Raw genomic sequence first — 17,944 nt, forward strand, 5'->3', positions numbered from 1 at the left:
CACCCTCAAGCCCTTTCCTGTTGTCTCTGTCACTCTTCTCTGTTACTCTCCCGTTCCTTTTAGCTATGCCACATTTCAGACTAGTTAGCAAAAAGACAACTGAAATAGGGACATCTGTCTGGCACCATACTTTACTGCCATCTACTTCCTCTCTAATTTGCAACGAACCTTATCTATAACCTCAAGCACAACACAGCTCTGACTAGAGAAAGCAATACATTAATAACAATTTTTTAAATGACAGCATTCCCTACAAGCTTAGGCTTGAAGATGAACGTGGATTATACAGTCACCTCACCATATGTGTAAGAAACAGTTTGGGGTTTTAGGGAAGACGACTGGCATGGAGCAGGGATAGCCTTGCTGTGAAACCCCATCGTGCTGTGGTGGATGTGCTGAATAGTGCATGTAGTATGTATTTTTCAAATAGGTAAACAATGCTGACATACAGCCTTGCTGTTTGACAGATGATCAGCATATTCAAAGGCATCACCTGTGTCTTACTGTTAGAAATAACTTACAAAGAAGAGAAAGGAGAGAATAGGGTACGATGCATTAAATATTTTGATGGAATCTCAGCAGTATACTTCTTTATATTATTGGGAGCTGTTTTGCTAAATTGCTAGATACCAACAAGAATATTGTTTCTTTACCTTCTTGTCACAGCTACTAGCAGTTTTATGATGGGAAGCTGGGGAGGACAGCAAAGATAAGGATGCCCTCACCTCCCTTCACTAAATGGACTCCCTTCATTTTGCTAGTAGTTACATATAGTCTGTGAGCCTTGGTTAGAAGAATGATGAGGAATCTCTAAGACCTAGGATTGCACATATCTCTGTTCCCTCACGTTCTCAGCCTTTAGTTTCAGAGTTGTCTTTCTGCTGGCTTTTCTATTCCACTGGATTCTACTGCTGCATCAAATTGAGTCATCAGATGCACACATTCTTACCTAAGTGGTGAGCATATGACTAGGGCAATTATTCAGAAAGTTATAAAAGTGCCTTTGGTTCGATGATTTATTCATCCTCTTTGCTAAAGTAGCTTTAAGTACTTCTGTTACTTCTAATAGAGAGGATGTATTTCAAAGATTTGTATCTATACATCTAGACCCCATGATAAAAGGAAGGAGTCTTGAAGGTTAAATTCACCTTAGCGATTTTGTATCTGATTGTGTTTCAAGAGAAAAACTCCTTAATGTATTTAAGACACACAAATGTAACTATGTTTACACAGTCCCAGTTTTGATGTAGTCTGTATAATTATCTTCAGAGCTTCACAAGACCCTGGCCTAGGGCATTTCATTTTAAAGCCAATTTGCTGTAAGTTTTGTTTTCCAGATGCTGGAACATAACTTTCAACTACTTACTGGTTGGTTGTGTGAAGTGGTCTAGAACTAGGCTTCACCTGGGACTGGAACACAGAGCTTAATGTACTGAACACACAGTGATGCACTTCAGCAGAGATAAAGTGAGAACTAAACAGGAGTTAACATGGTAGGCAGAAAACGACTTGGTAAAGATAACAGGTTCAAATTTCAGATTCTTAATTCACTGTGCAAAAATGCAGGATAAAAAACAAGGGTATTTTAAAAGTGCTCAGCTATAGAAACTCACACAGACAGATCAGTTCAGCTTGGGCATCTCATCCTGAAAAGGGATTCAGTAAAGCCATGAAATGCATATTTAAGACAACAGAAAGACTATGTGATGGAGTGTCCTGGAAAACTGGACAACAAAAAAGCCTAAAAAGGCCAGAATGATTCTGCCTTGACAAAAGAGAAGCAAATGTGGCTCATAAAAATCCAGTAAAGCCGCTAAAATTATTATAAAAGGAGATTTAAGATCTGGCTGACATTATTGAACAAGTTTGAAATGAAGGCCTAGAATATAACTGAGTGTAATCTGTTTAAAAAAAAAAAAATAAAGGAAAAAAGATTGTTTCCATTATGGTGAAAGCGGTAATATTTTTAAGAAGAACCAGATAGCTGCATGGAACATACCCAATCGGTTATTTTGGTTCTTGGGCCAACCTGACTTTGGTTAAGTCTAGGGGAGGAATTTTGCACTACTTACATTTCTCTGACATGGTAGCCATTATCCTTATAGTATCTGAACCTGTGTTCGTCATTTGCTGTTTGAGTAGTTCGAGTTAGCTGTGGTTATACAGATAAGTCCCACAGTGTAATCTGTGCTCCCAGATGGAGCAATACAAGCACTTCCAGAGCAAACAGTAACACGCATTCACTTAAAATGTAAACTCGCCACTTGGAAATTCCCCTTTCAAGAAATATTCATATATGTCTAAATAACTCAATGAAAATGTTAAGGTACAGAAAATAAGCCATGTATTTAAATAATGGATATTATGGTAGCTGTTGCAGCTCCTGCTCAGTAGTAGTTTCCCATGCATGCAGAAAACATAAGATTCAATAATTTATCAATTTAATGACTGGATTTATTAAGATTAAAATAAAGATGGCCAGACTTTAAAGTGGGGTTGTCCTTGATGCCTGGGCCTGTGCCTACTGGAAATCTGAGCACTCCAGTTCCTAAAAAAAGGCCACATTACAGATAAAGGAAACAGAAGGGACACGCATGCTTCTGTCAGCAGGTACTAATGCAGCCTAGCTCCTTGTTGCTGTGCGTCCTGGGGCCTTGGGGGAGTGTTATGTCCCAGTGTCTAATAACGTGTGAACTCTGACTGAAGCTTTTCTTGGATTTGGGCATTCATACCACACTCCTGTATTGGGTTTCTGGTGTCTAGTGACAGTCAAATTCACCCTATAACTTTTCACCGAGAACATTAGTAAAACTTACTCTTTTTCCTGGAACTAGTCAAGCTTAATATTGCTGAATTTGCTACTTCTGTTAGATGTGGTTGAAGGTAGCCGAGACATTCAAAAGCTGTTGGACAGACACACAAAAGCAGATGCAAAAAACATGATTGCATTTGGCTTGTTTGGTTATGAAATATCACCCCCAAAATCATTAATTTAAAACTAACTGGTTTCAACTTATAGACATTTGGAATCTTGAGGGTTTGGAATTTTTTTGATCCCTTTTAAAATACTTGATAAAGAAACTACCATTTGTCTAGCATCAAAGCTATGCATTATTCACTCTCTTGCACTCAGAAGGTTAAGGGCTTGTTTTTTGGCTATAGAAAAGGCCTTGTTTATAAACAAGAGAATAACAGAAATGAAAATATTCGTAAATACATTTCAGTGCTATTGCAGGATGACCTTTTCTCTCTCTCTCTTTTTTTTTTTTTTTTTTTTTTAAAATAACAGCCAGTCTCAAGAAACATCGTCTGCTTGGCTGAATATTTTTTTTCCCAGGATTGCATTTCCTCTCTTGGAGGAAGGCTGCTTCAGTCACATCTCTATTTAACTGTCTGCCCCTCATCCTCCCCACCCAGCCTGCTGATCTGTGTTTCCAAATATACCCTTAATTATGGATATGAAAATGTAGGAATGTAAGAATAGCACACAGTGGCATGTTCGGGTTTCTAGTCTGTTTTCATAACAACATATAATACTGTTCTGCAAAGCAGCAGAACAGATTAAAGATCACAGAAAATTGTTTCTGGCTTACTGTTTCTGGTTTTGCAGGCACTCGTGGAATTCCCAGGATACAAATTTCTTTGTTACTGCAAGGCCTTGGCGTATGCTTGAAAATGCTAACATAATGTGCACAGCTACTACATGAGTTAAATTGAAGAAATAGCCCCCAATATTGGTTTGATTTAATAATACTCTAATCTGTATGGCTGTGGCTATCACATTTCAAATTGTTCAGAGACGATTGCCTAATCTTTACATTGTAATTCTGAAAATGGTTGGTATCACAGGTGTCTTGACCTGTTTTGGTATTTCAGGCATTAGTAGGTTATTTTTTAAGCATACTCAGGCCTACACAGTAGTATCATTTTTAATTGCTGTTCAAATCCTTGACACCATACAGACGAATTGGTGAAACAGGAAGCACATTACTCCAGGGTCTGTAAAGGAGTGTCACCATGTAGGAAAGGAGTCCTTAAAACTGTATGAGGATTGCAGTAAAGTCAAGAGTGCATTAAATATGGTACAAATCAAGCTCAGTAGACATCAGATCGGGTTCCACCATCTCTCTAGTTTTTGTTTCCCATAACTATATAAAGTTGCTTCAATATATATAATGGTTGACAAATACAGAATAATACAAAGGACTATTATATAGTATCATAAGAACAGGCTGGCTCTACTTGCTCCTGAATCCCTTCCAGCAGGAGAGGGGAGAGATGCATATTTTTGATGCTGTTTCTGTAGCCCAGGCAATTCTCTGGTTCCTTTGGCGGACAGTATAAGCAGCATGAGTAGTTAGGTCTGTGCCAGTGGAATTAATTCAAAGTCAGCGCACCTGCAGATCTCACGTACTTTTACTCGGTGAGCACTACAAACATCTTAACGCAGCTTTCACACATTTTTTTCTTTGGACTGGGTGGAGTTCAGGAAGAAGCCAAAAATGTTCTTGCTTGTGTAATTTTCAGTTAAGATCAGTTGAGTTTAATTCTTGAACGTGATGTTTTTCCATCAGCTTGTGTAACTCTAAACACAAGTTATGTGCTGTCACGTGCTCTGGCAGAGGAGCTAGAAAGGTTACAGTTCAGTGGGATTTGGAACATGGAATTCCAAACCTATTTAAAATTGTAAAAAAAAAAAAAGTTTACAATATTCCTTATCTTTTAAAGGCATCTCTTGCCTGCCTCTCTGAAGAGTAAAGAAGCCTGAGCTTTTTGATTCTTATATTTTCAAGCATCTTTATCTTTTGGAGACTTACCAGTAATGCTCATAATGCACAAAAATACTGCCACTGCCAAGGCACAGCTTTAAGACTCAATATACAGATTCACACACTTGACGTGTTTCCTGCCATATTTAAGATATTTGATAACATGTCCACAATAATTTATAGGATCAAATTCTGCAGTCATTGTATAAAGGTAAAATTCTGACTTTGGCATTGCCTAAGATGGAGCTCAAAATCTTTATTGTGTTGTGTACGGCCACTTTAATGGTGAAAGCTCTTTGTTGAGTACAACATGTCCATGGGTTACTGCTTATGCAAGAAAGTTGTACTGTGGCTGCACGTTCCCTAATGAGATTAAGCAATCAATTCATATCATCTTTCATTCTGTCAATTGCTTTACTGCCGGTAAAACGACATTTATATAACTTACCTGCACAGAAAACCACATCCCTTCTGTTTGAGAGATGAGACTGATGACAGACTGTGAATTTCCATGTGTGGTTTTGGAGCAGCAGCTAAGTCTTGTCTTAATTAATGCCCTGCAGCAACTTTGTTCCAGACTGTGTACTAATTTTTTATGAACAATAATGACTCTGGTATCTTCACACAAGGTATCGAGCATTTCCTCACAATACAGCTTTTCTTTGAGGAGGTGTTGCTAAACCTCAACGAAGCTGAGAAGCACTCTAGAGAACTTACTACCACTACTAGAGTGATAGGAGCTGTCAGGGAGTGCATGGAGGGGAAAAACCACTTGGCCAAGAAACTTAAAGGCAACTACCAAGAAGATATCAAATCAAGACTAGAGAGGACTGAGGGGAAAAAATAGCTCCTAGGAAGGAGGAGAACAGGGGACAGTAGAGAAATAGTGGAAGAAAGGCCACATTTTCTTTGGCTCAGCACCTAAGTCACCACCACCATCATCAACATCATCAAATCAGGCAGGTGAGTAGGAATCTGAATGTTCTCATCCGGATCTGATGTGCAGTGAGGAGAGGGGGAGAGAAGTTGTGCAATACCTCCATCACCTGACTGTCAGTGCTGGATGACACTGATCTTACACAGCCCCGCTCCAGAACCTCTTCTCTCATGAGGAACTGGATTGTTGTGCCTACTGCAGGCTATCAAAATGCTAGACATGGAAAAGAGCAGCTGATGCCATGCTAACAGCTAACATCATGCTAATCAGCAGAAAAGGTGCCATTTTCTTTGTGCTTCATGGCGTTGTCAAGAGCAGAAGCAAAACATTGCATATTAGCGCTTGCCTTCTGTATCTGAAAGCAGTCATTTCATGGGGCAGTCCTTCTAGTGAAGAACATTTGCTGACACCATTTGTAATGAAAACAAACACAGAGAAACATTAACCCAGGCAACAGAAATATCCAAAGGCCAGTGCCTTACCAAAAAATGATACCACAGCTCAGGGATGAGGAACTTTGATTCTGCAGGCCAGATCAGCTGTCAGACCCTATCTCATTGCCCTTCTTCCCAAGGGTCCTCATAGAAATATATCTATTGTACGACCGAAAACACAGGGAGAAGACTAGTGAATCTTGTCACACAACAGGGATGACTGGCATGTCCCACCACAGGCCAGAGTGTATCTAACAGCAGGTGACTGGATACATGACAAACACAGCCCAAATATATTTGCTTTCCATTTGTTTCACGTTTCTATCAGTAGACTGAGAGATGAGTCCCTGGTAGTTTGCAGGAGAGGCTGAGGAGGACATTGAATGTATTAACATGGGTTTTTTTAAGTGACAAAACTATATCCATTAAACCAGTTGGTGGTGGTTTTATTCTTAAAAAAGTTTGTGGGGCCCCAAGTTTTTTTAGGCTTCAGTTCAGGGGAAGCTAACTGAAAGCAGTCCTGTTCATCTTAGCTACATTTTCAGATCACTCTGGCGGTGGTGTTCATGGTTCTCCATAAGAAAATCTCCCTTGCATACTGTACAGATAGAGCCATTGCATTATGCATGGCAGTTGTAGGTGTAACTGAGGAAATCCACAAAATGTGCTTGGGAACAACTGGTCTGATAAGCTTGATCTTTCTCCTAAATAATCAAGGAAACATCAGGGACAGTTGCTTTCTCCATGTTCTTCAACAGAATCCTATTTAAAAAAAGAATTGCCTGTCTGTTCATTGAGACGCTATTGGAGATTAGACTGAAGTGTCTTGGAAGCTTCAAAAACAGGGGAAAAAGAACCTACAAGTTTCTTTTTCTGAGCAGGAGCCTCCTAAGTAGATCCTCGAGAAAATGTTATGGCGAAATTTGTGAATTTAAAACAGATTATTGGCTTCTTAGATTGAAGGCTGGCTGGGGTCAGTTTTGCTATCAGACAATTTTAATTAAGGTGTATTGAATTTCTCCAGGAGGCTAATTTATTTATTTATTTTCTATTTGGTGTAGAGTGTGGAGAAATTTTGTTTCTTATTTTGGCACAGAATGTTTAGAGCTCCCTGGGCCTCTTGAACTGGCTATTCAGCATTAGAAAGATTAAGATTAGTGCAAGTAGGAAGTTATAAAAATTACAACTACAAAAAATGCTAACTCCGGGTATTCACAAAATAATAAGACGTTCTAGATTAATAACAAATAAAGAAATATGTGATGTTCAGACTCAGTGAGAACCGAACCACTGTACAGAAACAGTAGTCAGCACATTTCATGATCTGATGTTTTCATTTTTAACAAATGGAGAAACTAGGGATGGAGACAAATAGTCCAAGTTGCCCAAGGCTATGCAGCACATCAGCGATGAAGCTGGGAATCTACCCAACAGTGCTGTTTATCTCTGCGACCAGTGCTCAAGGTTCTCAGGCTGCACATCTGCCACAGCGCCCAAGCGCAGACCTCCAGCATAGCCACGCAATGGCATGGGCATCTGGCCCCGTCCCAGATGTCTCCCATGCCTGAGATCTGTGGAGAAGTGCATCGGGTCACCAGGCTGCTGTTTCTTTGAGCTCACTGGTCCTACCTTAAGCGTAAGAGGTCATGGTTTTAAGTTAGTTAATGACAGAAGGCTGCTACTTTCAACATGGCACATTTACATTTACCTAGTTGAAATGTGGTGCTCCCTGCCTCCCTTCTAAATGAGACCTAAGGCAGTGAACAAGAGAAACTGTTGTGCGTTGTAGCAAACGCAGAAGACACAGGCATGGCTTTGGAGAATACAAGGTGAGCGCCTCACATACAGCGCCTCAAAATTGCCAGTTTGCATTTTCACCATAATTGCTTTTAAATAGCTGAAGAGAGAGACTTTCATCACACGTTCTGAACTTCAACATTAAGTCAGACAGACATAGGGACAGCTTGGAGGAATAACTCAATATTCTATAGAGCTCAGTACCGATATTGTCAAAGTCCAGAAGTAAAGTCCAATGGACTACAAGAGAGATGAAAGGTGACATCCGTGAAAGAATCAGGAGCTCAGCAACCCTGAAGATCCAGTTATCAAATAAGGTATCACTAGTTTGATTGACAGTACTTTTTAATGGGTTGGAATACCACAGTGGCCTCCTCTCTGCTAGAGCGTAACACCTTCTCCATCCAGTTCATGCCAAGTGGCATCTACCTTACTCCCAACCTTTTCATTCTAGCCTTTGCATACAGAAGACCATGGAATACATTGCTATCCCTTCTAATCATGCCACGTTTGCTTCCTGCAGGTGAACGGCCTTTTGAATGCAACTGGCAAGGATGCAACAAGAAGTTTGCTCGCTCCGATGAGCTGGCCCGCCATTACCGCACTCACACTGGAGAAAAGAAGTTCAGCTGTCCTCTCTGTGAGAAACGCTTCATGCGCAGTGACCATCTGACAAAGCATGCCCGCCGCCATGCCAATTTCCACCCAAGCATGCTCAAGAGGCGGAGTGGAAGCAGCTCAAGAACAGGGTCTGTCAGTGACTACAGCCGCTCAGATGCCTCAAGTCCAACGATTAGCCCTGCCAGTTCTCCATAGACCTACCTGCACTGGATGTCAGCACTTTGCTTCGAATACCTAACGTGGAGTTTTGTTTGTGTTGCACACATTTAAAAAACTCTGTCGCTTCCCCTCCTCAGTTCCCCACCCCCTTTTTTAAAAAAAATAAAAATAAAACCAGTAAAAATAGCTGCCTCCCACTGCAACTTCCAGTCAAATTTTCTTTACCCAGCCATACAAGTGGCTATTCTAACCTCATGGACAGACTTACTTGTTCCACTTAGTGACTCCTGCTGTCTCAATATTTCATGCATTTTGCAACAATTTACGGACCCTTTTGATTATTCTTCATAAGAAAATGAGAAAATCTAAAAAAAAAAAAAAAGGAAAAAAACCCCACCCACCTAATTCACCTCAGGTGTCAAACTAGTTTTGTAAGACCGGATTGCACAACATGAGCATACGTACACTTACAAATCAACTGTGTTGGATTGTGTCCCCCTTCTCCTTTCTCAGGGATGGATATTTATGTTACACAATAATTACAATGAAGACACGCCCTAACCGCAGCCTTACTCTGTAAATATATTTGCACTCAGAAGCTTTTTGTTAGGTTCTTTCACACACTGGGGAAAAATAAAAAACAAACAAACAATACAAAAACCAAACCAGTACTGGAATGGAGTACCAGACTCTTCCATTGTTTGTTTTCCCAATTATACACCTACAGTGGGGAGTGTCCAAACAGGAGTCTTGTCTATCTTCAAGCTGCCCTCTGCTTTTGGTAGCAAACCATCTTTTCACTTCATGCTGAAGATGCTCCAAAACCAACTTCCTATTGCAAAAATCTCTGTGAGGTTGATAAACTTGTTTGTTTGTTTGTTTCATGCTAGATAAAATTCTGAGAAAAAAATTCTAAACAAGATGCCTTAAGTAAATAACCTAAATCACGAGGAAACATATTTACACTGGTTAACATTTTATGGCAAGGTGGCATGGAATCTCGGAGGCATTCTGTCATCACTCTCTCCAAGTTCTTAAGCTCTCTGCACTGCCTGTTCAGTATGGGACCAACAGAATATTCAAATCAGACCACACTGACTTGAACAATTTTACAATTTTCTTTAATACTTTTTTTCTTTTTTTTTTTTCTTTTTGATGAACTATGGAGATAGCGTAGCTGAACCAACGCCCACCAAAACTTTTATCAAGGTACTTACCTACTGTACAGCTGTGTCTTAGCAAGAACAATTGGCTAAGACGTAGTTTCTGTATCCTGTTGCATCACAATCGTGGTGGCTGATAAATGTAAGGAAAAATCATAAGGTATCTTCTGACTGGAAAAATAAAATATGCATTTTTAAGTTTTAAAATAAAATGACATTTTAGCTCAGAACTACTGCAAGCTTATCAAAGATACACAAACCAGCCTAAAGTAAGGTGCTTTCATTTCTGAATACGTGCTTAGCAACGAAAAGGGAATCTTGACTAGTTTTCAATAACTTTCAAATATTTGACACTAGATAGAGCATTAGGAGGTAGATTTTTATGTTTTATATGGTAGAAAATACAGCAAAAGACCAGGCACATTGTGATGTACTGGAGACCTCATTGGCAGCAAATACCATTTCCTTGGTTTGGCTGGTTCTGATGGTGCATATTATAAATTCAGGTCCTTTTGATTCTGGAATTTTGCGGTTTTTCTTGTTTTTACTGTAGGGTATAAACACAGTTAAGTGTAGCATGGTGAGAAGAAACTCTCTATGCCGAACCTGCCATTTGATACTGAGTGAATGCCTCCACATTCCAAATGAACCTGTATCTTACTTGCTGCTTTGCATTGATCCAATTTTGCAAGTTTTTATTGTACTGTATATTAACCGTGAGAGGCTAATATAGATTTCCAAGTAGTTTCATAGGTACTTCCATAATATATACATTATTCCTAATACTACGCATTCTATTAGTTGTATGGATAAATACTTAAAGGTAGTTCAAAGTGCAGATATTTCACTATTTTTTTCATGTTCATTTGCTTCAGATTTCATGTGCGTTAAATCACAGTTTTCCCCTTTTGAATTGTAAGTCATGCGAGGCACAATTCTACTGTTTCATTTCAGAGAAAATGAAAGAACATCATAAGGTTTTTTAGGAAGACAACAAATATTGTTGAATTTGTGTGATGAGTTGCCTAACCACTGTAAGTTAGGGGAACATGAGTTAGGGGAAAGCCAGATCTGTTTGCCTCCATAGATTTCCGCTTTCCTTTTTTTCTTTTTCTTTTAAAATCTCATTTGCTAAGATATACAATTTTAACAACTCGATACAATTCAGGTATTCACATTTAACAGGAATTCACATTTCAATCATTTCTGTGACTGCTGAAAGTGCTCTTGTGCTGTAGTTAGTAAAGAGGCATTTAAGATACCTAGCTAAAGGAATTCTACAAGTCAGCTGTGTCTTGTGCACATACTTCAAAACAAGTCATGAACACATTTCTCATTATACTTTAATAGAGGGATATGGGGGGGGGGGTGTCAAGAGAACTAAGTATCAGCAAAAATCATAGGCTTCACGTTCTAAGTTGAGTTTGTTGCAAAATCATCTTTTCCTACAAGAGTATCATTTAATCTTTAGCAAAGGAGGAACTGCTCCAGTCCATTTATTTAGGGCATAATAATTCAGCATGAATCAGCAGGTGCATTACACACAAGTTGTTTTAATAGCCTGGAGAAAGAACATTAGCACCAGGTTCTATTAGTACTGAGATTATGGGATATAAAGACTACGGGACACCTATTCTGAGTGAAACAAGTAGTATGTAATCTTTATCGCAAACAGTAAACTCAGAATTTTATGCATATTCCTCATAGATATCACTAATAATTCTCCAAGTTTAAGCAGAAAAAAAAAAATCGGTTCAAAGTCGAATTTCAAGTTCAGCCAGTTCATCTCATGAGAAGGCTATGAGACTATATACAGCCAACATAGCTACACTTTCAGGAAATTCTCTGAGATTTGTTGTTAAAACTTTTTTTTCTTTTTACATCTTAGCTGTAAATACCTCAGAGTGTGTTAGGCTGACAGTTAAATTACTGTGTTTTAAAAATCCTAGCTAGAGTTTCAAATATTTCCATTAAACGTTTAATACATGATAGCTTTATGATAGAATTCCAAACCACTATTAGTTTCCGAAATTGAATGTGAGCAAAACTTCTCTTAATATTTTCCTATGGGAAGAGAGTGAATGGGGTTTTCTAGCATCTGCTAGATGCTAGAAAAGAAGCAGAAGCACCAGCAAGGACATAAGACTCCATTCTCATGATGGTTCCTCCTGAGTTTTGCAGATCCGAGACGTCTGAACAGCTCTAATTATGTTCTGAAATATGGGTGCTTACCCAAACTGATCTCAGATTTTTACTTATTGTTGTTTCACCCAGCCGTGTAACCTAAAACAGGCTCCTGGCATAGCAACAAACATTGCACAGTCGGGAAATACTGCTCTGGCAAGGTGCAGATTTCTCCACAGTCCTCCGTTTGGAGACGCGTGCATCTCTCCTCCTGCCTCCTCCTTTCCCCATGCAATCTGTTGAGGTGAACCCCACAAACTACAAAATTGCCCTAATTTATTTTTTTTTCTTTTAATTTCAGAATACAACAACAGGTTTATTATTAAGAAAGCCCTGAAAGTTTGTTTGTTTTTCTCCAGCCATGATTCTAGCTTCCTCTCTAAGAGCTGAGCTTAACTGGCTTGCTATAGGAAACGGGTGCAAGTTAAAATCATCACTTCAACTACCACCACCCTACTGAGACTAAAGACGCTCTTGGAAACTCCTTCATCCCTTTCATTAACCTCATCCCGTGCAAAGGCCTAAGGTGCATTAATGGCCACGTGAATTCCATTTTCATCCTGCTGCTTAGAAAGCAGTGCCGGTAAACTCCTGGCAGCTAGGTTTTATTGTGAAAATTGTTTATATCTGCAAATTAGTTGTTCCTTGCTTTTATAATATTTGCATAGTATCTGTTTACATTACGTAACTGCAAAGGTATATATTTATAACAAGTCATTAGAAGCCTCTGTTTGATGGTAACACTGAATTCCTGTATTTATCTACCCTCTTTACTGCATTAACGCTTGCAATAACTTTTAGCTACAAGAGCCTCTGTGCACCTTTAAAACCTCATTACCTTCTATCCAGACATTCAGCGCTTTCCGTGTTTCATGCAGCCAGGCAGTAAAAGGCTGCGTGAGGAGCTTTCCTGTTTCTGGCTATTCAGTGTTCACAGCTGCTTTTCTCCGGTTCTTTGCCATGAGTTCTAGAATTCGTACTATGTGAAGTGCATTGCTATTTGGGGAAGCATGGTTCCTGAAGAAAGAATAAGGAAAATGAACTCTGCCTACTTAAAGCTTGCCTCTTCATTGCCATTTGGTGTACTAATTTCATCAGGTGACGCCTACAAACTGACTTTCAGGTGCTCTTTTACTCCATCACGCCATCTGTTTGTGCATTGGGTGCTAACATACAGTCTATGTCAATGAATGCTATGATGAACGTCTGTATTTGTAACTCTTTTGGGGATAAAGCTATAGCCTTAGGCAGAAGAAAATAACCGAATTATACTTGTTTACCCCATAAGACAGAATATGGAATGCAAAAGCCCATCCACTGGTATAGGTTTTTTATATATATATATAAAAAAATATTTATATATATGGATTTATATAATCATATGCACATATATAAAAGTACGTATATATGTGTATATTGTATAGTACTGGTGTATATATATAAATACACCGCAGTGTGTGTACACCACACACTGAATAATGAAGGGATGTCTACAGAGCAAAAATAGGTATCCGTTTCATTATAACTAGTGATGGGTCTGAACCAAAATCCTAGATCCAAACGCCACTGCATTTGGAAAGTTTGCACCTGTTTGTTGAGATTTGTGGTTGAGTTTCATCTCTGGTTACAGCTGCAGTTACTCGTGTATAAATGCATTCTGGGGGACATGCGTGTGCGCGCGCATGTGCTTTTTCACAAGCGCATGCCTGTGTGGGTGACAAGAGAATGTGTGTGGCAGTAAGTGTGCGCCTGTTTACATATATACTCCCAGCTTTGGTGAACTATAGTGTTAGCGGTGTCATCTTCACTTGTACAGTTTTATCAGCAGCACACGAATGCTTCCGTGAGTCACTTTTCAACTCTTTAAATCACTACATTGAAGTACTACAGTTGTACAGTTATATGTTCATCTATTCTTGCTCTGCTGTAACTTTTTATGTATTTTGTACTGCATAGATTATATATTGTGATAATGATGTCCTATGCAACAACAATAAAAAAGGAAAAAAAAGGAAAAAGGAAGAAAAGTAACAACTGTAAAATATCATCTTAACTTGTATGCATGGTTAGTGACGTTTACATTTTCCAAAATAAAACTTATAACTATGAAATATTGATTTTCTCTTAATTTTATTCTCTACGTATCAGTTAATAAGCATCAGTTGTTAATATTTCTGATGTTCGTTTGAGGCTTGATATCTTGTTTGATATCTTTGTTTAAATTTCACCCAGTGCTGACGTTTAAAATGGGACTTTTTTTTAATCATTGAGAGACAGTTTCTGTGATGTTTGTTTTGTACTCTGCTCTGCTTTAACTGGTATTTTATAGTTGCGTAGTGAAATTCCTTTCTCAAAGCTGGTGTATGCTGTGTTTTTCTTTACAAGATGGTTATAGGATTAATATGCATGACTTAAAGGTCAGAGAGTCAGCCATCCTTTCAAAGGCCAGTTCTTCGCAAATTTCTGAGATCTTCTCTGCAAGTGTTGGTGTCTTATCAAAACAGTAGTAATTTAATCTCACAGCACCCTGAAATGTTCTTTCCTAATTTAAAAAAAATTGAAACACAAGAGATTTAAACGACTTTCTTGAAGACGTGAAGCAATGGCAGATTTATGCCTTTATCCTGCTTTGAAAGTAACACCACGCCCCCCAGGAAAACAATTTTGCACCCTATAATGAATATCTGTCTATAGAACATTATCACTGATTGCAAAAATAATTTAAACAGCGGACTACTGTTGAAAGATGAAAGCTAAAATATCTTTACTAAGCTAGGGGCAACTGTGGGAATTACTTTAAAATTAGTACACTTTCTTGTGCAGTGGTCCTGAAAACCGCTCAGAGCAAATAACTTGTGAGAGCCATTATCTTTAACAGCAGGTTTCCCCATGTATTCACGACAGCGTTGAACTGTCAGCGCTACTCATTATCTCTGACCACGCGCCTGTTAGCTTGTACATCTCTGTGTGTCTGCTATTTCGTAACTTACACAGAGGAACTAGTAAATCACAAAAATGCTGAACCATGTTAATGCAGTATTTAAGGGCTCGTTATCTGAGAATAACATACTCGTTTCACATGCAGTGGATAGCCCTGTCCCTTTATTAGTGAACCCTCACTGGAACAGAAGACAAAATGCTTCCGTCCAGCAGAAAACCACAGGTTTGTTTCATTCTCTCCTGCTAACGTTAGCATGATGTGGCCTCTCTGTGCTTATTCTCAACGTCTGTGTAATAACTGCGAAATCCCAGGCAGAGGACTCTGAAGTATTCAGGTTGTGAGAATCCTCAGGCAAAAATCCTGGTAAACCACCTAAAAATACCTGAATGAGTTGAAGATCCCTTGCGGACCTTCTGTATCTGTCTGTTGAACTTCTTCCATTTCCGATCCACTCAAGTAACTAACATCACCCATCTCCTGGCAGTTTTTCTCTGAATGCTTCCCCAGATGTCCTCTCATCCCATGCACAGTTCTTAGTTCAATTTTCACCCTTGAACAGACAGGCTAGGCAGCTGCTTTAGAAGTCCCGTTGCTTTGTGCTAGTTTGTTCCTATGGAAAGGGTGTGACGTCTAACCTCCGCCGCTACCCAGTTTTTCGGCCACTTGTTCTCTCTGAATTCACTGTTTGTACTGGAGGGAAGGTGTCGAGGGGTCTCTTTCCTTTGATGCTGGAGAAAGTTGATACAGACTCTTGCTCTTTTTCTGTGAAGGAATGAGTCTTAAGTTTCTTGAAGATACAGGTTACACAACACTTCTAGGCACATGTAGGCACATCCTACATGAAGGATCCGCCTCGTGTTTGACAGTAGAAGAGCAGTCAAAGATTGTTGTCTAAACTTTCTAGAAGAACGAAAAGAGAAACAAATCCTTCTAAAAGGATATGCCTTTTCAATTTAAGTATGGAGGTGTTGCCTTGATACTGTAATGTTGTGTGCCTCCCCACCCAGACACCCATACTCTGAAACGTGTATGTTAACACATTCTCATCTGCAAGAGAAACTTCTCTCAGCTTGCTAAATGCACAGGCTTCTGTCTTGCCTGTGACTCAGCGTTTGCCATGAAATGCTCATAGACTTGGCAGTAGTCCATCAGTTCAGAAGAGAGGCAATAACACTGCTAGAATTAGAATGGGATTTTCCTATTTACATTTACCTGTGTATCATTTCTGGCTTCAAAGTAGTCCACCTGAAGGTTCATTGCCCCAGCTTTTCAAAGAACCACAGCCATGGCATGCTTTGCTAGTTGACCGCAAGAGATTAAAGTGACATAAATATAAATACACAGTCAATAGAAACAGAGAGAAAAGTGAGATTGAAACAAAAGAGAGGTGAGGACAGTGAGACGAGACAAGTGTTTCTAGCAGCTGCCCAGAAAGTCTTGTATGGCACCAGAATCGGCGTGGGGCTTCCTAAAGAATTTTGGAGCAAGCAAGCTAGGCAGCATCTCCACAGATGACCAGAGACCACATCAACTTTTCTAAGAGCAGTAGAGGAGGGAGCTAAGTCAAACAGTGATTCAAGACAAGCGCATGTGTCTGTCTAGCTACAGTGGGTTGCTGGCACAGCTAAGACTATAAAGAGAGGGAGGGATTATTTTAATAGATTTCTCAATCCAGACAAGGGAGGGGAGTCTGGATGCCCAGACGTCTGAGCAGCAAGAGGGGAAGAGGGAAGTGTGAATGAATACTAGCTTTGGGAGCTAGATTTGTGCTTTGGGCAACTCAGAGAACAAGATTCCATTAAACAAGCTTGGAGGGGAAAAAAAAGGGAAGAAAAGCGATCTGAGAAAGCATGAGTGGGGTTTTAGCCAAGAACAGGCCCCAAAAGTCTGCTAACGAAAACTAAACGCTGAGCTTAGTAATAACTCTACCTCACCAAGAGAAAACAACTCTAATTGATGCCTCATCATAATTGTAAATAAAGGCTCAACCTGTCCTACCTGGCTGGCGCTGGCAGGAGTTAGACTCAATCCTTGTCTCCCACTGGCTGGCACAACTGTTGAACAGGAGAAGCGGGGCTGGCGTCAGGGGCTGGGCTAAGGAGGCTCCCAGAGACTCTTGCTGGCAGGTCACTGCTGAGCTGCCGTTCCTCTCTGCCTCTCCGGATAAAGGTGCCTCGTGGGCACAGCGCGCAGGTCGAAGACTGCAGTGCGTGCAGGGTACACCCCCGAGGGTCGCAAAGGCTGGCACTGCCCAGGCCGGCTTGGACAGAGCTGGCCCGAGTGTTCTTCCCAAGTACAGTATAGAAAAATGAGAAAGGAGTACAGAGTAGGGCAATTTTATGTCATTTTCTGGAGAGAAAAAGGCGTAAGGTGCAAAATCTAAAGGGGTTGTAGAGGAAGGAGTAAGATAGCCCATGTGGCAGCATTTCCAACAGACTAGAAGGTAAGGCATGTCAGTGCGTAATAAACGGGACTGTGTGTCTTTAAGAGACCAATGTTTGTGCTTTCCCATGCTCTCCTATTGTGGAAATAACTTTCTGAGTCATTTCTCTGATCCTGGAGACAAACTGAACAGACACAAAACATAACAAAACACAATAGCAACGGGAAGAGAGAAATTCCTCCACCCTGCCCCCCTCCCACCGCACACGCAATTTACGTCAGCCATCTGAATGCACTCAAAGCCACCGAGTGGAAGAGAAACAAGGCGCAGCCCGACAGTGTTGTTTGGAACACACTTTGTGAATCAAGTTCGCCTTCACCGCCACTGCATAAACAGTTAAAACATGAAAGGCACGCTTCCCCAGTCTGTTACTTTTAAATATCTTATCCAGTCTCTTTGGTTAAAAAGTCTTACCTTCCAGATTTTCCACAGACAGTGCGTTGCAACAGGAATTTGATAGCTTTTTTAAACTTCAAAGCTTTGCACTTCAAAGACC

At 39.9% G+C, this 17,944-nt stretch overlaps 1 protein-coding gene across 1 annotated transcript in view; it reads left to right on the forward strand.

The window, feature by feature from the left end:
- KLF13 (KLF transcription factor 13) overlaps positions 1-8,914 on the forward strand; it is a 29,027-nt gene extending 20,113 nt beyond the window's left edge. The window contains exon 2 of the mRNA XM_074600455.1: positions 8,461-8,914. Coding sequence (XP_074456556.1) covers positions 8,461-8,753 — 293 coding nt within the window. The 3' untranslated portion in view covers positions 8,754-8,914. The remainder of the gene's footprint in view (positions 1-8,460) is intronic.
- Positions 8,915-17,944: the final 9,030 nt, after the last annotated feature.

This window comes from Larus michahellis, chromosome 9, assembly GCF_964199755.1.
Source record: "Larus michahellis chromosome 9, bLarMic1.1, whole genome shotgun sequence".
Lineage (NCBI taxonomy): Eukaryota > Metazoa > Chordata > Aves > Charadriiformes > Laridae > Larus > Larus michahellis.